Consider the following 23,848-nt stretch of genomic DNA (forward strand, 5'->3'; position numbering starts at 1 on the left):
CTGAGCAGAAGACGGGCAAATAAATTTGTACCTTGTCTAAGGAATGTGTACCTTGCTTGTGTTTTGACACATTAGTTGAAATATTAAAAACAATAATGATTACAAAACAGTTTCCCATGACTACTAGGGATGATTATATTCTGATCTTATTTGGGTACAAGTTGTTTGCCTTTTTTCATTAGGAATCCCTTAAGGTACTGTAGATTAACCCAACTGTAGGTTGTAAGAATGTCATAATGCTTATCTTGCTTTGCTGCATGCTTACCATTTTATTTATATTTTTGTATAGAGAACATTACCTGCTTTTGTTATAAAATATTGTTGTGGAAATGCTCATCATTTGTATAAATGCTGTATAAGCTTATCCTTTTCATGCTCTTTCACTGCTTAAGAAAACATAAAAATTGAAAGTTCAGAGTTACATGAATTATACTTTTTGTTATTGTTTAGAAAGGAAAGCACTTATTATTTTAAAAGATAACTACATGAAATAGGCCATAGAGAACTTAATGGGAGACAGAGAGTCAAGTCTACATGCAAATCCTAATGCGTTCTCAATTCTTTGGCTAGCATTAAGCCTCATAATGCTCTCAGAATTTATTATGTCACTAAAATGCAAAATTATTATTTCAGAATAAAAATAAGAGCATGTTTTTGCAAACATTTTCATAACAGAGTTTTTGTTAATTTGTGCTGGGTGGACAGTATGGGGGAATGCTAAGATGTATCTTAATCAAGATGTATTCAGACAACTGTTCCAGTTCAGCTTCTGCAAGCTCTTCCTCCCTAACTAAAAACCCGATCAAAGGAAAATAATCTTCAAAAATAATGGGTGATATTTAGTGTTGCATGAGTAGATTTCCACTTGCTCAATTGCACTTACCCCCCTTTCCTCCAACTGCACCCCCACCATCTAAAAAAATCTCCAGAGAATTAAGGCAAACCTCAAAGCAGATTTTGTTAGCAAGGAGTGGAAGTCCCATTGTGTAATGAGAAGTCTTTTACTCAATTGGGTGGACATCGTTAGATTTCTCCCTTCTGTGTATTATCTAGCCAGTATTGACAATATTGTTCAAATCAGACTACATCTAAGCAGTATGGATATCCTATCTGCATTGAAATAGAAATCAGGAAAGCAGTACAACATTTTCATGATTTTCTACAAATGTAAACGCTCTTAGTCAATTATAACTTCCTAAAATGTAAGGTATGTCTAAGTGAATTAGCATTGTTTTGAGCAGGCTTCCTCAACCTCGGCCCTCCAAATGTTTTTGGCCTACAACTCCCATGATCCCTAGCTAGCAGGACCAGTGGTCAGGGATGATGGGAATTGTAGTCTCAAAACATCTGGAGGGCCGAGGTTGAGTAAGCCTGGTTTTGAGTAGGTAAATACAAAATGGCATGGCTCAGAGAAGGTGGCCAGTCTTTCTTTGCAAAGAGTGTGGGCTACTCTATGGAGGAAGTTCCGGCTTCCATCAAAACAAAGCAAATGGCAAATGACGTGATAATAATAGTCATAGATCACCATACAATAGCCTCAGTTTTAAATACCCCCATTCTGTCATCTCCCCATTCTATTGGTTAGTTTCCATCAGGAATTGTAAGCTATTCCAAATCTAGGAGATGAATTTGTTTAATAAAAATTGAAAAAATAAGGCTGAGTGAATGCCATATTACCTTTAAGTACAGTGCAGAGTTGAAGCAGTAAGTTGAAGCAGTAAGTTGGTTACCATATACTTGCATGTAGAAGACTTCTGTAAACTGAATGTAAAATGCCTTAACAGATCAATTACTGCAATGTGAACAGGTCTGTAATGTACACAATGGTCTTTCTACATATACTAATCAAAATCTGAAGTAGTCTTTCATGAATTCGTATCGCATATAAAAATGTTAGGATATCTGCACATATACAACATTTACATAACAAAAGCAAACAATTTTGCATATTTTTACATATGTAATATAGTGCTAAACAGATTATACATACAAAAAAAATCATCACATTTATCATTTGGGGCCTTAAGGCTACAAAATAGAATGCCATGAAGTTACTTATACTGTAATAGTAAAACAGATACAGTGGAAGTCTAAAAGTTACATTTATTTTTAAGGATTACTGTATTATGAAAGAAGTGGATTGACTAATGCATAATTTCTCTTTACAGATAAAACTGTGGTATGACAAGGTTGGTCACCAGTTGATAGTCACAATATTGGGTGCAAAGGATCTTCCTTCAAGGGAAGATGGGAGGCCAAGGAATCCCTATGTTAAGATTTACTTTCTTCCTGACAGAAGGTAGGATGAAAAAAAGGCTTAACCACTTTAAATTAAATTTATGTGAAAAAGTAATGTTTGGTAACTAGTATTGGTCATAATATCTCAGTTGTGGCATTTCTGTGAGAGAAGAAATGTCAAGGAAATGAGGAGCACACTCAATCAAATATTTGAGGAAGTTGTAAGGGTTAGCTTCTTTGCAGGGAAAAATAAATGATTGTCATATTAATGATGGTCAATAAATTTTGAAATTTTTAAGCTGGAGAAGATAAATAATATCACACAGAATGATGTGCCTATTCAGCTTACCATTGTTTATCTAAGTCATAATAACTATGCTTTTCTTAGACATTTGAGAAAGGAATGTTGACTATGGTGGTAGCTTGCAGTAATCCTGGTTAACCCAATAAACAATCATATATATTTCCATAACCCTTAATGAGAATTTGTGAGTGGAGTTACAGAGAGATTTTACAGGGTCTTCAGAGAGATTTTACAGGGTCTTCATTGGCAGAGAGTGGCAGAAAAATAAGATGATTCAGAACAACCCCACACTGTCCTACAGGCCTTCTAGATTGCTAAAGGCTGCACATGCACACTGCCCTCCTAGTGCAGTTAGAAATGTGAGTGGCAGAATAAATGCAAGTGACCTACTGCTTGTTTTTCTTCAGCAAGCACAAGACCATGTCTACTATCTGACCGTGAAGTCATTGAAGAAGTTTGAGCCCATGGCATGCTTGACGATCTTTGTTATGGGTCCAAAGCTGAAGCAGTGGGGAGCAAGTGGAGTCCCATTGGCCTTGAACCCACTGCAAGAGCCGGAACACCTTGGGGGTTGGATTGAGTGGCCCTTGTGGTCTCTTCCAACTCTATTTTTCTATGATTTGGCAGTGTTTTTTGCTAAAGGCCAAGAAAAACTTGATCAAGAGAAATAAATTGTGGCAGGAGGGGGAGAGATGCCAAATCTTAGTAATTCCCTATTTATATCACCATCAGTTGATCAATCTCTTTATTATGGTCAGTGATCAGTAAAAAAAACAAAAAACTTTGTATAACTACATTAACTATAGTATGGATTACTGGATTAATCTAACCAGCCCTGCCACTGAATGCCCTGTGTAAGAACTTCTGCTTGTTCAGTTGGGCTTTCCCCACCTGTCTTCCCCCCACATGCCCTGAAATTGTATCTGAAGAGAGTCAGAATGACCCCCAGAACAGCATGCGGTATGGGAGGAGTGGGGAGAATCATTCTAGCGGCTAAGCGGAGGTGTTTGTGCAAATGGGGGAAATGGAAGAGCGCAGTGTCACTTAGATGTTTTCCTTTCCGCTTTGCTTTGCTTTGCTTTGCTGTATGTGATTTCAATTTTTTATTTCTTGGAACATGCAATTTTCAACCAACTATGAATTCTTATAACTATCCAAATTAGGTATTTTAAACATGAGACATAATTATGACATTTTGGTTTTGAATCTAGTGGTAATTTTGATACCAGTTTGCAATATGCTGTCAGTGTTCATAGACATTTCCCCCCACAATTTATTTTAAAAGTGGGCCAGTTAAAAGGCACTCCTATGATATCTTTATCAGAAAACATTTTCCCAAGCAATTTACCATCTGTAGGTGTATCATATACATATAGTATGTATGTGTAGAAGAAATGCAATTTGTTTTATTATTAATTATTAGGAAAGTGCCAGAATGTACATAATTTGAAATTACCGATAGTGCTGTATATTTCCTTCTTATAATTTTCACAGGTGTTGCTTTTCTTTTAAGGGAAATAGTATAGATGTTTTCCTTTAATTACTCTGGGTGTTTCCTTTCAAGTTCAAAAGTAAAAGTAGCTTGTTCCATTGAATTTGTTTTCTTCTAACAGTGAAGCAGCTTCTCCCCTGCCGCCCCCCCCCCCCCCGGAAGAATAAGCTTAGTAGGCAAAAATAAATCTCTTTTATATGGAAAAATAACCTGCTAGAAATAAAGTGCAATTAAACAACTCAGCCATTTAATTAGGTGAGGCTGTGAAGTTCCGACTAAACAAATTATACAGGAGAAACGTGTCCAATATAACCTAGTTCAATTCTCCAAAGTAAACAAATCTTTAGTGTCTAAAATAAAGTCATTAAGGCTACATTAAAAATCCACATATTCCAAAGGAGTTTAGTGATAATAAGAGAGCTACTCTGAAGTAAGTTGTTTGATTCTGTCATTAGGTAAGATCCAGAGAGCCAGTTCTTTTATCAACTTAGATTAAGTGGTGCCAGTGATAATAAATCTTGTCTTGAGGTGCTGTTTTAAAAATAAACTTAGCAGAAGTTTATACATACAGTAGTTGTATTAGCAATTTCAGTAGGGAAGAACCATGTTCATCTGCTTGGCAGGGGCTTGGACTGGATGGCCCTTGTGGTCTCTTCCCACTCTTTGGTTCTATGATCTTTTACAATAATGCTAAAAGAGTGTTCTGTGGCTCCTTAAAGACTAACTGCATTTAATTTGGAATATGCATGAAAGTTTACTCTGCAAAAATGTTGTAAGCCACTCTGGGCACATTTCTGTGGAAAATTAGCCTACAAATAAAGAGACGAAGATGATGAAGATGAACATGTTAATTGTGTAAACAACTAGACCAAGGATTGGATTCACTGCACACTAGTTTTGCATACCTAAGGACTGCACACTAGTTTTGCATACCTAAGGAGGCACTGGATTTCTCAAAAAACACTCCCAAGTGCCAAATGGCAAACCGTTTTTGGAACTGGATTGTTAATTGTTTCTAGTATGTCACCTGAGTCTGCTGTTTTAAGAAACAAGTAAAATAATGTCATTAGATATGTGCAAAAATGCTATTTGGATACTGGCCTGTGCCTGAAATATGAAGCTAACAGTAGAATCCTGTTGTTGTTGTTGTTTAGTCGTTTAGTCGTGTCTGACTCTTCGTGACCCCATGGACCATAGCATGCCAGGCACTCCTATGCAGAATCCTATGCAGTATTAAATTAACAGCATATACAGTCCTACACACTAGGGCAGCCAATGTGCTGCCCTCCAGATATTACAGGACCCAACTTCCATCACCTTTTGCCATTGGCTATGCTGTTTGGACGTCTTCTTCTTCTTCTTCTTCTTCTTCTTCTTCTTCTTCTTCTTCTTCTTCTTCTTCTTCTTCTTCTTCTTCTTCTTCGATCACTCAGCCGAGTAAGATTGTCTTCCGTACTGGGATTTGGAGTCTGAAAACATCTGGAGGGCACCATGTTGGCTACCCTGCACACTGGGTTGCATTAAGTGTTAGTCATACTCGGAGTAGTCCCAATAAAATTAATAGGCATGACTAACATAGGTACATTAATTTCAGTGGATTTACTCTCATTTATTTGGCTAGAACCCAGTAACTGGGGGTAAGCCCCTTTGAACACTCAAAGGATTTCAGCCTTAAAATATTCTACTTCAGACAATATAAGGAACACACCTACATAAAGAAAAGTATTGGGGCCTTGTGAGCATTTATTTGTATTTGCTGTATATATTTGCAAAGAAGTTTCTGAAGGCAAGTCACAAGCAAGCCTTTGTCATCTTCTGGCAGCCATTTGTTTTATAAATTACATATTCATATTCAATAGAATAGCAACACCTTTAATTTATACTTCTCAATTACAGTGATAAGAACAAAAGAAGAACAAAAACAGTAAAGAAAACATTGGAGCCCAAATGGAACCAAACATTCATTTATTCTCCAGTTCATCGGAGAGAATTTCGAGAACGAATGTTGGAAATTACTCTTTGGGACCAAGCACGTGTTCGTGAGGAAGAAAGTGAATTTTTAGGAGAGGTATTCAAAGCATTTTAAGTAGACTATTAAGAGTTATGGGGGGGGGGATCAAAATATATTTAATTAATTTTTGTTGGGCAGAGTAATCCTGTGGGTTTGTTGACATAAACAGCCACTGAGATTTCTTCTCCCCTTCTGCATTTCTCTGAAATGCTGCTCTGTTCTGTCATCCTGTGTTATGTTGTCATGGGTAGTTTTATATTATTTAATGTAAAATGTACTTGTTTTAAATTATGATTGCACGGTCCAGGTTGGTTTGTACGGGGAGGGCCAGTCCTTGAGGTATTGCCTTCCTGAGCCATTTAAGGCTTTATAGGTCAAAACCAGCATTTTGAATTTGGCCCGGAAACTAATTGGCAGCCAGTGCAGTTAGGCCAGGATCGGCGTAATATGCTCAAACCATCATGTTCCAGTGAGCAATCTGGTTGCCAAATTCTACACCAGCTGAAGTTCGCAAGCCATCTTCAGAGTCAGCTCTACATATAATGCACTGCAGTAATCTAACCAGAAACTCAATTTACTTTCTAAGCCCGAGAAGAATTTCTTGAGGATATAGTGCTCAATTTGTAATGAAGTTCAGTTTTTGAGCTGAACTAAATACAATTTTTGGCAACATCAATAATCTTCATCTGGTTGGGGCAATTTGAGGATAGTTTGCACTTGTATTCACATTTACTCTTTGTGACCTAAACACATTTTTACTGTATTGTTCCTCGTATTGATTTCTAATACAGAGATTTGTTATGAAACTAAAGTGGCCATTAAGTTTTCACGATATGCTAGAAATATGTGACTACAACATAATGTAGACTTTATGAAACATTTATGGTGCAAGTGGTGCTTTGCACTGTGACATGTTTAATTCTCTTTTTAGATCCTTATTGAATTAGAAACAGCACTGCTGGATGATGAGCCTCATTGGTACAAACTGCAGACACATGATGTCTCCTCATTGCCACTTCCCCACCCTTCACCGTATTTGCCACGCCGACAGCTTCATGGAGAGAGTCCCACGCGAAGGTTGCAAAGTAGGTTTTCCATTCTATTAAAGGCATATTCATTTCTATGTGGAATAAAATGCATTTCTTCTAGATGAGAAATGCATACAAAGAAAAACCAGCATCTGTAATATTGATCTTATCTTGACTTCGATATTTTAACTGAACTTTATTGATGAAGATCATGCTTGCCTCCTCTGGTTTCTTTTCCTTCTCATTGCCATACATCATCTGTGAAAAATGTTGATATAATGCATTTCGTATATCATTCATTAGCCTTTGCAACAGCTAATATGCACTTCATAATGGTGAATATTTATAATTTGAGGATTCATGCACAAACATCTGCAGGAGAATAGAATGCTTCAAATCATGATATGCTGAAATTTGATTACTAAACAGACAGTTAATCTACCTCTAATGCAACTTTACTAACTGAGACTTCTGCTTCTATATGTGATTTTCTCACACACAAATTGAGCAGAATGAGGAAGTGTAATCCTCAAGTGATACAGTGAATTATACTACTTCAGACTGCAGGGGTATGAGTCACATTTTTGAATCTGCTCCCATATAAACAAAGTTCTATGCAAAAATTACTCTTGACTGTTTACAAGTCTCCCCCCCCTTTTTTTACATGGGGATCAATAAAATGTGACCCTCACCTGCAAACTGAAGTGATATGTTCTATTCTACCATCTCAGGACTTTACAGTTCATTGACTACATCATTCAGTTGCATGTGTAGAAAAGGCCAAATAAACTTTAAAAAAACCAAGAAAACTTGCAACTTCAAGGAGTTCAGTACAAAACTAACCTAAGACATATTACACTTCACCTCCCAAAGCCTGATGAACAAGGCCCATCTTCCTCCTAAAAGTATAATTTTGAGATGAGATGCACCTCAGTGGGTAGGTAGTTTCAAAATGTTGGAATTGCTAAAGTATTAGACATGGTATTGAGATGGAACACCATGTTACAAGGCAGCAGCAGCAAAATAGCAGTAAACTGGGCAGGGCTTCATATGAAATCATAGAATTGTAGAGTTGGAAGGGACAATGCATGTAAGTTTCCTAGAAACATCTGGCTCACCCCTGTTGGAAACAGAATGCTAGACTAGCCGGATCTTTGGCCAAAGGAAAAGAATGATATACATTATTTCTTCTTCATATGTCTACATATTCTTTTCTTTTATATGAAATTGGTGTTTAGGGCATGTTTTGTTAATTTGCATGTTTGAATGGTTTCTGCACAGGTGATATGACTATAATTTGTATTGTAATGCACGGATAAGTTATGAGGCTGCAATCCTATGCACACTTACTTGGGAGGAAATCACATTGAACTTGGGGAACTTTTGAGAAAACATGCACAGCATATACATAGGATTTGAACAGTAAATCAGCAAGAATGTTAGAGGGCTGTTAAAGTAAAAGTAAAACAAAACTGTGAAGACAGGTTGGATGAATAGGAAAAGGGGAAGCCCCCTCTCTGCTCATGGTCAAAGAAGCAGAGACAGATGTCCACAGGTTTTAATGAACTATGTCAGCTGGGGAATGGACACTGAAATGAACAGATCTAAAGGCTTTGCAACCTTTTTGTTCTTTTAAGGGTCCTGTTCCTGTGACAGCTATATGACTGCCAGCAAAGTAATAGGTGTAGCTTATTGCCAATAAATTTAATGTGGGACAGCCCTGTTAGAAAACTTCAGTTGCTTTAGGTAAAATAAAGGGACCCCTGACCATTAGATCCAGTCGTGATGACTCTGGGGTTGTGGTGTTCATCTCGCATTATTGGCCAAGGGAGCCGGTGTACAGTTTCCAGGTCATGTGGCCAGCATGACAAAGCCGCTTCTGGCGAACCAGAGCAGCACACAGAAACACCATTTACCTTCCCACTGTAGCGGCACCTATTTATCTACTTGCACTTTGACGTGCTTTCGAACTGTTAGGTTGGCAGGAGCTGGGACCGAGCAACAGGAGCTCACCCTGTCGCGGGGATTCGAACCACCGACTTTCTGATCGGCAAGCCCTAGGCTCTGTGGTTTAACCCACAGCGCCACCCGCATCAGTTGCTTTAAAATAAAGTAAATAGATTGCTGGTTGTAACTAGGCCTATGGAAAACATTACCAACATGTCTGTAAGCTGCTGCATTGGTTTTCAGCTCATTTCTAAGAATGATTCAGGGTGTTGGACTTCAACTTCAAAGTGCTAGATGTCTTGAGATTGAGTACCTTGAGGTCTGCCTGCTCCAGTATAAACTTTCAAAACAACAAGGGCCTTCTTGGGTTCCTCCTGCCTTCATAGATAAGGCGGGTATTGATTGGAAGTAGAGTCCTTTCAGTTGTAGGATCCTAACTTTGTTACGTCCTCTCCAGGGGGACTTGGCCAGGACTGATCTTGATGTGTTCTTGGTGTCATAAGAGCAGAACTGTAGCTAGGTGATTTTGCGCCCCTGGCAGAACCGCCCAGATTGCGCCCCCTAGCCATGGACAAATTAGCTCTTCTTTCCACATCTCCTCCAACCCCCCACCATCCAATTCAGCCCCTATTAAAAACCATTTCTTATGAGGCAATAATCAATATTTATATTTATGGACATATTTTTAGACGATTTTGCGCCCCCCTATTGCCTTTGGGGCCCACCTCACTACACCCTAGCTAAGGTCCTTAAACTGTCATCATTGTGGTTTTCCACTATGAGGAATTTTGTGGCTGTCCTAACCCTGATCCTGCTTGGTGGTGTAGCTTGAGGATAGGATTACATTGTTCGTTAGAATATGTTGAAACTAATATCATAATAGTTGCCGGAATAGCGTTTGTGGTTCAGTTTGCAGGAACTATTGTATTCTGGTTTGTATGGATTTAAAAAACAAACAAACTCTTAGGCTGAAGTTCTAAATCCACTTACTGCAGTGTAAGCCCCATTGAACACAGTGAGATTTCGATCTAAGAAAAACTTGCATAGGATTGCAATATAAAGATTAAACTAGCTCAGGGGTCCCCAAACTAAGGCCCAGGGGCCTGTGCAAGCCAATTGTGCGGCCCCTGCCGACCCCCGCTGCCGGCTCTTACCGGCGCGCCGTGGTGCGGTTGCCCATCTCCGGGTCGTCACGGCACCAGAAATAGCTTATGCGCACGCACACAAACTATTTCTGGCGCCACGCCAAACTGGAAGTGCACCGGAAATGATGTCTGTGCATGCGCAGAAGCCATTTCCGGCGGCGCCCTGCACCAGAAAAAGCGAGTGCATGCGCATATGGGAGCTCGTTTCCTCACCCTCCGGCCCGTCACGCAATCAGCGCCGGAGGAACTGGCCCGAAGCCGGGTAAGTTTGGGGACCCCTGAATTAGCTGTTCCACATAAATCTGTTATCCAAAAATGAGTATCCAGATTATACACATGCCTGTTGCATGTCAAGTCCTCATGTATTTGTTTCTGATATCACTTCATTTTAATATTTTTTTCCAGATAAAGGCATTTATTCATATAATTCAGGTAAATTATGAGCATGCTGTGTATTGCTTGCTTCATATACACCATTTATTTTGTTGATAAAATGCTTCTGCTGCTTGTTGTGCTCCAGTTCAACTGCTAATTTGCTCTGTGGGTTTCTTTTTCTGCTTTTCAGAGATAGGCCCTTGTCCTTGCGTTATTTCTAATTTTAGTTGCTTAGTGTTATAAGCATTTGCTGAAAAAAATCCAATGTTTTTTCTGGACTGTTTATTTGTTTTGTTGCCATGTGAAGGTGTATATAATAATATTAGTAGATTTGTTGAATCTGGTATACAGTTTGTGAGATGAGACAGCCATTGGTGATATTCAACTATGTTTTACTTAGAGCAGACCTGCTGAAATTAATGGACCCAACTTACTGATTTCCATTAATTTCAGTGGGTCTACTTTGAGCAAAATCTAGTTGAATGCCATACCATATTAAACGGTTTTGACAATGAAGTGCTGAAGTAAAAGCAAAAAAATAATGTCAGTATTTTGGAATTCACGAGAAACGTGATTTGTTGTTTAGTCGTTTAGTCGTGTCCGACTCTTCGTGACCCCATGGACCATAGCACGCCAGGCACTCCTGTCTTGCACTGCCTCCCGTAGTTTGGTCAAACTCATGTTCGTAGCTTCGAGAACACTGTCCAACCATCTTGTCCTCTGTCGCCCCCTTCTCCTAGTGCCCTCAATCTTTCCCAACATCAGGGTCTTTCCCAAGGATTCTTCTCTTCTCATGAGGTGGCCAAAGTATTGGAGCCTCAGCTTCACGATCTGTCCTTCCAGGGAGCACTCAGGGCTGATTTCCTTAAGAATGGATAGGTTTGATCTTCTTGCAGTCCATGGGACTCTCAAGAGTCTCCTCCAGCACCATAATTCAAAAGCATCAATTCTTCGGTGATTAGCCTTCTTTATGGTCCAGCTCTCACTTCCATACATCACTACTGGGAAAACCATAGCTTTAACTATACGGACCTTTGTCGGCAAGGTGATGTCTCTGCTTTTTAAGATGCTGTCTAGGTTTGTCATTGCTTTTCTCCCAAGAAGCAGGCGTCTTTTAATTTTGTGACTGCTGTCACCATCTGCAGTGATCAAGGAGCCCAAGAAAGTAAAATCTCTCACTGCCTCCATTTCTTCCCCTTCTATTTGCCAGGAGGTGATGGGACCAGTGGCCATGATCTTGGTTTTTTTGATGTTGAGCCATGATCTTGGTTTTTTTGATGTTGAGCTTCAGACCATATTTTGCGCTCTCCTCTTTCACCTATTTTGCGCTGCCAGAGGCGGTGGGGGGGGAGAGCTTCTCCCGCTGCCGCCTCCCGCCTGCCTCCCCCGACATGGAGTGCAACTTGGTGCGGAGGTGTTTTGCAGGTGTGGGGACATTTTGCAGGTGTGGGGACATTTTGCAGGCCGCCCCCCCTTCACAACAGCAGGCTTGCTAGCCGCCGTTCCAACGGCGCCTAGCAAGCTCCTGCGACGTCTCTCCACCATCGCGCTCCTGCGACGTCTCTCCACCTTCGCCATCGCGCTAATGTGGAGAGGCGTCGCAGGAGCTCGAAGGTCCGCTTCTCTTGAGCCGGCCTCGCGGAGGGCTCAAGAGAAGCGGGCCTTCAGCGTGGCGCTCCTGTGACGTCTCTCCACCTTCGCCGTCGCGCTAATGTGGAGAGGCGTCGCAGGAGCGCGACGGCGAAGGTCCGCTTCTCTTGAGCCGGCCTCGCGGAGGGCTCAAGAGAAGCGGGCCTTCGCCATCGCGCTCCTGCGACGCCTCTCCACATTAGCGCGACGGCGAAGGTGGAGAGACGTCGCAGGAGCGCGACGGTGAAGGCCCAGCCTCGCGGAGGGGTCAAGGGAAGCGAGGCCGGGCCTTCACCGTTGCACCCCTGCAGAGTGGAGAGGCTCGGGCTTGAGAGAAGCCGCCGCTGCTGCTGCCGCCGCCACTCCAAGCACAGCCAGGCGCACCTCGAGCCACCCCAGCCAGTCCTGGTGCCTGGTGGTGGTAGCGGCTGCTCTGAGGAGGAGAAAGGTCGCCCGGCTGGCACCACGTAGAGAGGGAAGGAGAGCTGCGAGCGCCACCGCCGCGCAGCCAAGCCTCTCACCGCTGTTTTCTATGCGCAAGGTAAGCGCTTCCAAAGGGACCCCCCCCACCCGCTTTGAAAGAGACGCGGCCGCAGCCGCAGGGCTCCTTTCCACACAGTTAGCCTCCGTGAAGGCATCGGAGCGCTTCTGTGGCTGCGTCCCAGTCGCGGACGCTCCGATGCCTCCGTGGAGGCCTCCATAGGCCTCGGAAACCTCGGGTTACTTACTTCCGGGTTTCGATGGTTCGTAAACCGAAAGTTCGTAACCTGAGGTGTTCGTAAACCGAGGTACCACTGTACACTGAATACAGAACAGTTGTGCTGTCAAAACAAAGGCAAGGTATTTAAGCGGAAGGACATGTTTATGGAGGTCATGCTGTGTTTCAGTGTACAGTGACTAACAGTACCCTTGCTCCTTGCAAAAATGGAAGTAGAGGAGCTTATTCTGTGCTACCTGTTGCTTAATTTCACTACATTTGGAAAATACACAACAGCTGAGGGAGATAAACTTCGCTACTGTATATGAAAGATACATGTTCAATACCATCAGTTCGACTATCTTTACTAGCTTGTTCAGCTCTAGAAATTTTGTCCTTTCATATCTTATTTGTATACTCATTGAGGGCTAAAGTGACCTCTCCTGTCCAATAGGATTATTTTATTGTTGACAAATAGGTTAAATATGGTTGTAAACTGTTGAACAATATCTGCCTGCTGTTGTGTAAGAAACAGAGAAGTGGGTAAGCATATTTAAAATTTAACCAGAGTCTTAAGTTTTTTTCTTACATGACCTACTGTTGAGGTCTAATAATAGACTTTGAGCCAGCTTTTGCTGATGAAGCTCTAGTTATTTTGGTAAGTATTGTGATCACTCCATTAACATTTAAAATACTGCTTTTCTCTGCTTTTCACAGCTATAATTTGTTTTATGGGAGACAAAAGCGTACATGGAAAGCTATTGAGCCTTGTTAACAATGATCAGCAAGCCTTAATAAATGTAGTACTCATTTAATAGAATGGCTATAATTAATCCTATGATCCTCTCTTTCTTTTGGCAGGGTCCAAACGAATAAGTGATAGTGAAGTCTCAGACTATGATTGTGATGATGGAATAGGAGTAGTGTCAGGTAACAAATTTATAAGATTGTAATACTGAAAAAGTTAATATATTTATTATTTGTCATGATAAGTTGATTGACTTATTCTTTCATTGTTGCGTTTCAATTAAAAACCTTCCTGCTTGTTTGGACATGCCATGAGGTAACTTGGCATGCCAGTGGGATCTGGAATCCCAACAGAAGTGTTGAACAAGAACAAACGGTAATTCCTTCTAAGGAGTTTAGGTATTGCATGGTATGTTTAACTTCAAGCTGCTTTTTCTGTCCCCTCCCCCTCCCCCCTCCCCCACTCTTCTGGCATGTAAATAGTTTAACACTTAGAAATATAGGAAGGCACAACTTTCCTATCTTATCCAGGAGCCCCAACAGCAAGTACAGCTACAAACTAAATATGCAATCAAACCACAGTGGTTGTAGGCAGCTCATCCTAACTACTGTCATCCCCTTTTGGGATTTCGTTAGCTTCACTTTTGCCTGAGCTTTGTTAAGTACATTGTAGAGAGGTGTAGTTATTTGGCATAAGAACAATTTATTGTTAGCGGTTCCTTTTTTTAGAGCATATTTAGTAAGCAGATGTTACAACCATTCTGGATTTTAGTAGCAATGTTTAAAGCAGATCATTTTATAGGACCTAGGCACACTGCACAAATGGTCTCTAAATCATCATGTTAAAAGAATGGGAAGTACCTATTCATCGTTCCTTTTTGTCATAAAGCAGAGTGCTAGTTCCAAAATCAGTCTCAAATTAGGTTCATGTAGTACAGTGACCATATCTGCAATTCATTCTCACTAACAGTAGTATATTGTCATGAAATGGGAAACTAGACAGCTTTTATCCTGTTAGTGTCGAATAGCTGTGCCATATTTTGATATGCATTATCATATATAAGGAGTAAATGTGTGTATGACATTCAGTCCAGAAGATGACAGCTCAGAAGAAAATACGCAAGAAAGCTTAGAGGTGAGAGCTCTTCTAGGAAATAGTTTAGGATGTTTAGGATGAAGGATTGTACACACTACTGATTGGTACGTGTTTTTTATACTTAAGTTGTTTGAAATACCCATCTAGTTTATACCCATCTAATTTGTATTTCTTAGCAAATATTACATAAAGAAATATTCTGTCAGTGCAAACCACATTGAATTCCATAGTCTTTGTGCCAGGAGAGCACTTAGAAGATAAATAGTTTCTTTGTAGAGATGCTGACAAACATTTGCTTCCTCATTGTTCCTCCTTTCTGTGCTGGAACTTCTCAGCTTGCTTCCAAGCTGGAATCTAAATAGCCTTCTGTAGATGGGTGGGCAACCTGCCATGTCCTCACCAGATGACTCCTCCTCCAAGGATAATCTGGTGAAAGTATTTGGAGCCCCCAGATACTTAGGAATAGCCCAGAACAGCAGTAGAGGAGGAGCCAGGACTCTCAAGGGAAACTGGCAAGAATCCCTCCCACGGAGAGGGAGCTCAGCATCTGAAGCAGAGACAGAACAACCCCTGGGAATGGCAGAGCTTCAAGAGGCAGACTGACACCCTCACAGTCAGAAGGAGTGTTTGGTTGCAGAAGGGGACTCCTCGTGAGTAAAGGACTATTCAGGAGCAGCCCTCCTCATGAGGAGGACTCTCTGCAGAAACTTCTAAGAGGCTGCAGCTGAGCCCAGGGTGCTGTTCTGACAGCTCTGGCTTTGAAGCCTCCATGCAAGGCTGGTAGAGCTGCTGGAACAATAGTTTGTTGATAGCAGTGTGTCTTGTACCTCATCTTCTGCTTACCTTGACCTCTGACTGCCACTCAGCTTGCCTCATTCCTGATTAGAACCACTGTGTACCTGGAATTGGACATTGGTGTTGTCTGTACTCATTATAGCCTTGGTTATCTGAAAGTTTCCCTGCAACCTAAAACCTGTGTATAGGGCAGGGCACAGTATCCCTTTCCCCAGTCCTATTTCGTTTGTTTTTTGTTTAGGAAGGGGGTGACCTTTCATGGGGACCATGTCATGGTGTGAAGTGAGATGTGAGATCAGTACCCCTTCTCACTGTAGTCCCAATTACTGTTGGGATTCCTCAAGGCGGTAATATTTTTGGGGGGGTGGGGGGAGATTTAAAGGCCTATGCTGTTTGGAAATGGGAGGTTTAAAAGTGATGGATTGACTTCTGCCTGTAGAGTGGTGGCAAGGGTAGGCAACATTGTGTTCCCCAAATGTTGTTGGAGACTCCAGCTCCCTTATTTGTGATCATTGGCCATGATCATTGATCATTCCCCATAGAGCATATCCTTAGGGATCCTGCCATCTTCCATTCTGTGAATATGACCAAGCCAGCATAGACATCACTGAGACAAGAGTGTGAACATGCTGGGAATGTGGGATTGGGACAGTACATCTTTGTTTGGGGCTCTGTCCTGCAAATCATCTTGACACAGCACACATGGAAGGAATTGAGGTGTTCTTCCTGGCAGGTGTAAGTTGCCCATGACTCACTTCCATAAAGCAGTATGCTCAACATGTAAGCCTGGTAGACCTTCATCTTGGTATTGGTTGTTAGCATCACATTCTCCCATACTCTTTTGGGGAGATGAGCCATTATCATGGCTGCCTTGCCAATATGCTTGTCCAGTTCAGTGTTGATGAAGAGGTTGCTGGTTATTGTCTACCATCTCAAGCATATGGTCACCAATGCTGATGCACGGAGCCCATGCCTGGACAAAATGGTTGATGAGACTCTGTAGTGCTTCCTTGGAGTGCCATAAATTAAACGTGAAAGAAGGAGGTGAACAAGATAATGATAGAGCTTTGAAATGTTTTCTTTCTTTCCTCCCCCCACATGTCTACTTCAAAATGTTGGAATATAGTTCAGGATTTTTTGCTATGCAGGAAACAATTGCTTCACCAGATTGCACCTTATACAAGTGAGTGCTTGTCTGCTGGGCTATTTCCATGTTAATTCACCGCTGCTGTGTCAGGTCCTTACCCACCTCACATTAGAGTACCCAGATTTAGCAGAAGCACTTGGGGCCCAGACAGGTTTGCAGAATTACATGTGGCAGGGAGAGACAGTGCTTGACTCTTTGCCTGACTGATGCTTTTCTACTCCAAATCACTCTTCAAAGCTACTTTTCCAGTTTGCAATACCATGGCAGGAGAAGTGGCTTGAGTGAGGCAATATGGAACAGGGAAGCAGTATGTCGTGCTACTTTTCTGCTCCAAATTGCCCCCTCCTAAAGCGCTTTTGTTTGTAATGTATCATTGGACTGGCAGTTTCCAAAATCAATTCTTAACAGCTACTGGGAACCTATAGATTTAGTAAGACTGCTGTAAATCTGTGCCTTCTGCTAAATGTAATGGATATGGTTACTGCCCTGCTAATAATTTTGCTGATTCTTATGCCTTAGATGTATTAAGCTGCATTTTTACAGGCTGAAGCTCTCTTAAGGCTGTCTCATGATTTTTCTGCCTTGCCTTGTCTCTGTAATAGCTTCCTGTATAATATAATCAGCACATTGAATGGGCATATTTTCAACCTCCCCCAGCCTTCCAGATTTTTAATTAAGATACTAAGTGTTAGCAGCGCTAATGGGCTCCCCCATGGAACCAGTGAAAATGCATTATGAGCATATTAGCTGTAACATACCACAAATTAGTATTTTCCAAGTGAGGGATCGCTTTATTTTAAACCCGATAAATGAAATTTTGAATTCATACTTTACTGTAACCTCCATGGACCCCTCATAGTGGCCCTCATAGACAACAAAAGAGCAGTGAAAGCTGTACAGTACTGGGATGCAATCTCAAAAATGATAGAATGATCTCAATACGAATCCAAGGCAGACATTTTATGCACCAACTACCGGTTCTGAAGAAACTGAAATTGACCACTTCTATGAAGACTTACAACACCTTCTAGAAATGACACCAAAGAAGGATGTCTGCATCCCAATCCCAAAGAAGGGCAGTGCCAAAGAATGCTCCAACTACCGCACAATTGAACTCATTTCACACGCTAGCAAGGTTATGCTTAAAATTCTACAAGGCAGGCTTAAGCAGTACAGTATGTGGACCGAGAACTCCTAGAAGTGCAAGCTGGATTTCGAAGGGGCAGAGGAACCAGAAAACAAATTGCAAACATGCACTGGATTATGGAGGAAGCTAGAGAGTTCCAGAAAAAACATCTACTTCTGCTTCATTGACTATGCAAAATAATAATAATAATAATAATAATAATAATAATAATAATAATTTATTTATACCCCACCCTTCTGGCTGGGTCTCCCCAGCCACTCTGGGCGGCTTCCAACAGAAAAATAGAACACAGTAATCTATTAAACATTAAAAGCCTCCCTGAACAGGGCTGCCTTCAGATGTCTTCTAAAAGTCTGGTAGTTGTTTTCCTTTTTGACATCTGTTGGGAGGGCGTTCCACAGGGCAGGCGCCACCACCGAGAAGGCCCTCTGCCTGGTTCCCTGCAACTTGGCTTCTCGCAACGAGGGAACCGCCAGAAGGCCCTCGGTGCTGGACCTCAGTGTCTGGGCAGAATGATGGAGGTGGAGACGCTCCTTCAGGTATACTGGACCGAGGCCATTTAGGGCTTTAAAGGTCAGCACCAACACTTTGAATTGTGCTCGGAAACGTACTGGGAGCCAATGTAGATCTTTCAAGACCGGTGTTATGTGGTCTCGGCAGCTGCTCCCAGTCACCAGTCTAGCTGCCGCATTCTGGATTAGTTGTAGTTTCCGAGTCACCTTCAAAGGTAGCCCCACATAGAGCGCATTGCAGTAGTCCAAGCGGGAGATAACTAGAGCATGCTGGCTAGGCAGTCTGCGTACCAGATGGAGCTGATAGACAGCTGCCCTGGACACAGAATTGACCTGCGCCTCCATGGACAGCTGTGAGTCCAAAATGACTCCCAGGCTGCGCACCTGGTCCTTCAGGGGCACAGTTACCCCATTCAGAACCAGGGAATCCTCCACACCTGCCCGCCTCCTGTCCCCCACGAACAGTACTTCTGTCTTTTCAGGATTCAACCTCAATCTGTTAGCCACCATCCATCCTCCAACCGCCTCCAAGCACTCACACAGGACCTTCACTGCCTTCACTGGTTCTGATTTGAAAGAGAGGTAGAGCTGGGTATCATCCGCATACTGATGAGCACCCAGCCCAAACCCCCTGATGATCTCTCCCAGCGGCTGCATGTAGATGTTAAAAAGCATGGGGGAGAGGACAGAACCCTGAGGCACCCCACAAGTGAGAGCCCAGGGGTCTGAACACTCATCCCCCACCACCACTTTCTGAACACGGCCCAGGAGGAAGGAGCGGAACCACTGTATAACAGTGCCCCCAGCTCCCAACCTCTCTAGACGGTGCAGAAGGATGTTATGGTCGATAGTGTCAAAAGCCGCTGAGAGATCCAGTAGAACTAGGAAACAGCTCTCACCTTTGTCCCTAGCCCGCCGGAGATCATCAACCAGTGCGACCAGGGCCGTTTCAGTCCCATGATGAGGCCTGAATCCCGACTGGAAGGGATCCAAATGGTCCGCTTCTTCCAGGCGTGCCTGGAGTTGTTCAACAACCACTCACTCAATCACCTTGCCCAAGAATGGAAGATTTGAGACTGGGCGATAGTTGACCATATTAGCTGCATCTAAAGACGGTTTTTTAAAAGCATTTGACTGTGTCGACCACAGCAATCTATGGCAAGTTCTTAAAGAAATGGGAGTGCCTGATCACCTCATCTGTCTCCTGAGAAATCTATATGTGGGACAAGAAGCTACAGTTAGAACTGGATATGGAATAACTGATTGGTTCAAAATTGGGAAAGGAGTACGTGCTTTGATCCATGGGGTCACGAAGAGTCGGACACGACTAAACAACAACAACAAAATTGAATGTTTAGTTTAATTGTCATAGTGGATACTGATGTACAGGAAATTAAATGATTCAAAATAAGTGAGACAGTATCTTTTGTTGGAAGAATCTCTATTGGCAAAGGCTGATGTATGGGGCTAGGAATATGTCATCTAGCCCCCCATCTTAGCGGTAATTCTGTGATGTCATGGAATGTTCAGTGGCATTTCAACTGCAGAATTAATTAAACTTTTAACAGTACTGTACAATGTTCATGAACAACCCAGCTTTTATTTAAAAAGTGAAAGTTTGGTTGTGATTAAAACCACTCAGAATTATAGGGACAGGAAGAACTGTGTTTAAATATACTGAGGACTGCAGAACTATATGGGGGAACAGCAAGTGTAATAGAGAAATTATAGGACCAGTAGGCCTAAGTCATGGTGGTTAAGGAAGGGACAAAATATGAAAAGTGGGCCTGTGGAAAAGATAAAGAATGAGGACAGGAGAAAATTATTTAAAAACTCAGACAGAACATAAGCACAAAAAGCTACATGTTGTTGGCAAAAGTAGAAGTGATTACTGTATATAGAAATTTCATTAGGGAATATTGAGAGTCGCTGTGGCTCAAGAAAACAGGACAAAATTCAGCAGTGGGCTGAACAAGGTTTTGTTTGTTTGTTTGTTTTTAATAAAAGTTTGGCATGGAGTTGAAATGAGAGCCAATAAGAATGTGGGGCTGAGGAAAATATTTGAACAGAATCAAGTGAGGAGTGAGGTTGCTAAATTTGCTGACAGTACCAGATTATTCAGGGTAATAAAAACAAAAGGGGGTTATGAAAAGCTCCAAAAGAATATTTGCAAAGTTGGTCAATAGGCATTAAAATAGCAAATGCAGTTCATTGAAAGTGTAAAGAGAAACACATTGGGGCAAAAATTCCCAAAACATGGGGTTTGAGCTGGCAGTAACTGATGAGGAAAGAGACGTTGGGATTATGGGGGATAGCACAATTGACACATCAACACAGTGAGTGGCAGCTGTGAAAAAGGTGAGTTAGGGAGCATTACGTATCAAAAGGTTTAAAAATAAAACTGCTAATATTGTTATGCCTTTATATGAGTTTATATTGTTACCATACTTGGAAAACTGAGATTGCTATATCTCAACAAGGATATTGTAGAGTTGGGAAAGGTGCAGAATCAAGGGGCTGGATCAAGTCCTTTATAAGAAATGTTATTTTATTTGTTTGCTTATTTAAGGCATTTACACCCTACCTTTTAGCCAAAAAGTCTTCCAGAGTGGCCACTCTCAGATTTACAAACTCAGAAGCTATGACACACAAGGAGCAGGAATGGGAGGGAGGCTGGTGAGAAGCAAGGTCAAGAACAAGTCCTTACAACTTTTGAGAGTTTTTAGTTTAGAAAAAAACTAAAAGAAAAACTAAAAAGATTTTAGAGAGTTTTAGTTTAGTTTAGAAAAAGAGTAAGTAACGGGCATGGGGCAAACAAGTTGGATAGCGATAAGATTTTCTGCCTTTCTCAAAGTACTAGAATCCAGAGTTATACAGTACAATGAACCTGAATGATGGGGGATTCAGGACAGACAACGGGAAATATTTATTCTTAGAGTACATAGTTAAAATATGGAATTTTCTACCACGGGGTGTAATGATGGCCACTAACTTTGATGTCATTAAAATGGTTTAGAGAAATTAATGGAGAATATCAACAGCTACTGGTTTTTCTGATATTCCAGAAACAAAAGCAGCATACCTCTGAATATTTTCACTGGGGAACATTAGTAAGAGAGTGCTATTACCCTTGTCCTGTTTCAGGGCTCCTCATAGGTGCTTGGTAGGCCACCGTGCGAAACAGGGTGCTGAACTAGATGTCCCTTTGGTCTGATACAGCAGGGCTTTCATTATGCCCTTATGAGTGTCTTTACCTTTGGCAGCACATGTGAAGCACTGTGAGCAATTTGAAAAGTGGTGCATGAATTCTACCTGTAATTATTTTTAAAATCTGACAGCATTATATATTACGACATCTTTTCTCCAGGGTGCAACTTTTCTGTCAGCTGTACAAATCTAACAAAACAGAAAAAGTGAAATGTCACTATACCTGTACTGTTTGTTCAGTTCTCTCAACCTTCCCTCCCACTTCCAGATTACCGACATAATGGGCGAGATCTTCAAAGCTCAACACTATCAGTGCCAGAACAAGTGATGTCATCCAATCACTGCTCTCGGTCAGGGTCCCCTCACCGTGGAGACAGTATAGGAAGGACAAGATCATGGTCTCCCAGTGTCCCTCCTCTACAAAGGTAAATTATTGTAAGGATTTAGGCTTGGGTTTGTTTGTTTGTTTGTTTGTTTGTTTGTTTGAATATGACATGAAATTATGTAGTTACTAAAATTATTCCTTTAAACTCAAGATAATGAGTGAGAGAATATGAAATTTCAGTTGCTTTTCTATAGTAACACAGATATTTTTGCTTATAATATAGTAAAGGTAAAGGGACCCCTGACCATTAGGTCCAGTCGTGACCGACTCTGGGGTTGCGCGCTCATCTCGCATTATTGGCCGAGGGAGCCAGCGTACAGCTTCCAGGTCATGTGGCCAGCATGACAAAGCCGCTTCTGGCAAACCAGAGCAGCACATGGAAACGCCGTTTACCTTCCCGCTGTAGCGGTTCCTATTTATCTACTTGCATTTTGACGTGCTTTCGAACTGCTAGGTTGGCAGGAGCTGGGACCGAGCAACGGGAGCTCACCCCGTCACAGGGATTCGAACCGCCGACCTTCTGATCAGCAAGCCCTAGGCTCAGTGATTTAACCACAACGCCACCTGGGTCATAATATAGTAATGGACCTTATTAATAATTTACCTCTTGTTTTGTCACTTATCTTTGTGAATGACTAGACAAACAATGTAATTATTTCCATTCAGAGCAAGAATGATTGCTCCTTCATTTATATCTCTGCAATCCAAACAAAACAAAACAAAAACCTCTCTGTGGTGCTTTTTCCTAAGTAAACACCCTTGCTAGCAACTGATGTAGTAACTATTGAGCTTTATGCAGATTATGTATTGTACTAATTTGCCATCCTACGCTGCCTATATGGGTTCATATCCCAATGAAACTGATGAAATAATATCCCCCCCACTTTTAGATATGGTATGACTTTTGCAATATTAGCATTATATAAATAATTAAAAAGCAAAGAAAGTCCTTATGTTTATGTAAAAATCTTCAGCATATTGATGTAAAATATAGATTTAGGACAAAGTCTGTTCCAGCTTAGAGCTACAGTGCATTTAGAAGTTTTATTTTGGTATTAGCCTCTATTATTTATTCATTTTAAAGCCTATTTTTTATGTTATATATAAGATTATTGTAACTTTTTCTTGAAAGCTTATAACAATCTTTCATTTGCAAAATAATAACCTATGTTGGAATATTAATAACCTGTAGAACCACCAGTGGCTGGTTATCTTGATAGACTTCCTTTCCTACCCCAGCATCCATTGTGCCTGTCATGGAATATTAGTTATGGTTAAGGTGGAAGATTTCTGCTCATTGAATACACAAGCTATAAAATAAGTTCTCTATTGAGGACCATGATCACAACCATTTTTTATTAGTATCAATCTACCACAACATGAAAACTGATTTTTTTTCTCTCTCTCTATCACACACAATAAAAATAGTGAAAGATACAAATAGTCAGTTACTAGGGAACTCATAAATTACTGAGACTTCTAATTATATATCAGTAACTGGAAGCTTGCAAAATCACATTCAACAGAAAATAATGTTTGTGTATTGAAGAATTTATTCTTAATTCCCCCCAGATCATACTAGCAACACTAAATGTTAATGGACACAAGAATCTAGAGTGCAGTATTAATTATTTATTAGACTTACTTCTGCCCTGCTTTTGAATCAAATTCAGGTCCCAAACCACCTTAAAAAGGTATCATATAAGTAGCAGAGTTTCCCAAACTTGTGTCTCTGACTATTTTTGGACTACAATTCCCATAATCACTGACCATTGGACCTACTAGCAAGGGTTGATGGGAGTTGTAGGTGAAAAACAGCTGGAGACCCAAGTTTGGGAAACCCTGAGAAATTTGTCTATGGGATGTAGATGTAAGAGTCTCTTCTGGGTATCTGAACTTCAATTATCTTAATTGTTCTAAGCAAAAGCACCCCAAATTCTGTGTGA

At 41.3% G+C, this 23,848-nt stretch overlaps 1 protein-coding gene across 50 annotated transcripts in view; it reads left to right on the plus strand.

Moving 5' to 3' along the window:
- The window catches only part of RIMS2 (regulating synaptic membrane exocytosis 2), a 360,961-nt gene that overhangs the window by 193,260 nt on the left and 143,853 nt on the right, over positions 1-23,848 (plus strand). For 35 of the 50 annotated variants that reach the window (XM_060277671.2, XM_088675768.1, XM_035125823.3 and 32 more), the window contains 6 exons: positions 2,169-2,299; positions 5,931-6,102; positions 6,977-7,130; positions 10,571-10,597; positions 13,728-13,796; positions 21,786-21,942. In XM_060277671.2, the coding sequence (XP_060133654.1) occupies positions 2,169-2,299; positions 5,931-6,102; positions 6,977-7,130; positions 10,571-10,597; positions 13,728-13,796; positions 21,786-21,942 (710 nt within the window). The remainder of the gene's footprint in view (positions 1-2,168; positions 2,300-5,930; positions 6,103-6,976; positions 7,131-10,570; positions 10,598-13,727; positions 13,797-21,785; positions 21,943-23,848) is intronic. The other 15 variants (XM_088675810.1, XM_088675811.1, XM_088675812.1 and 12 more) reach the window with 1 other exon arrangement.

Source organism: Zootoca vivipara, chromosome 8 (genome assembly GCF_965207765.1).
Source record: "Zootoca vivipara chromosome 8, rZooViv2.hap1.1, whole genome shotgun sequence".
NCBI lineage: Eukaryota > Metazoa > Chordata > Lepidosauria > Squamata > Lacertidae > Zootoca > Zootoca vivipara.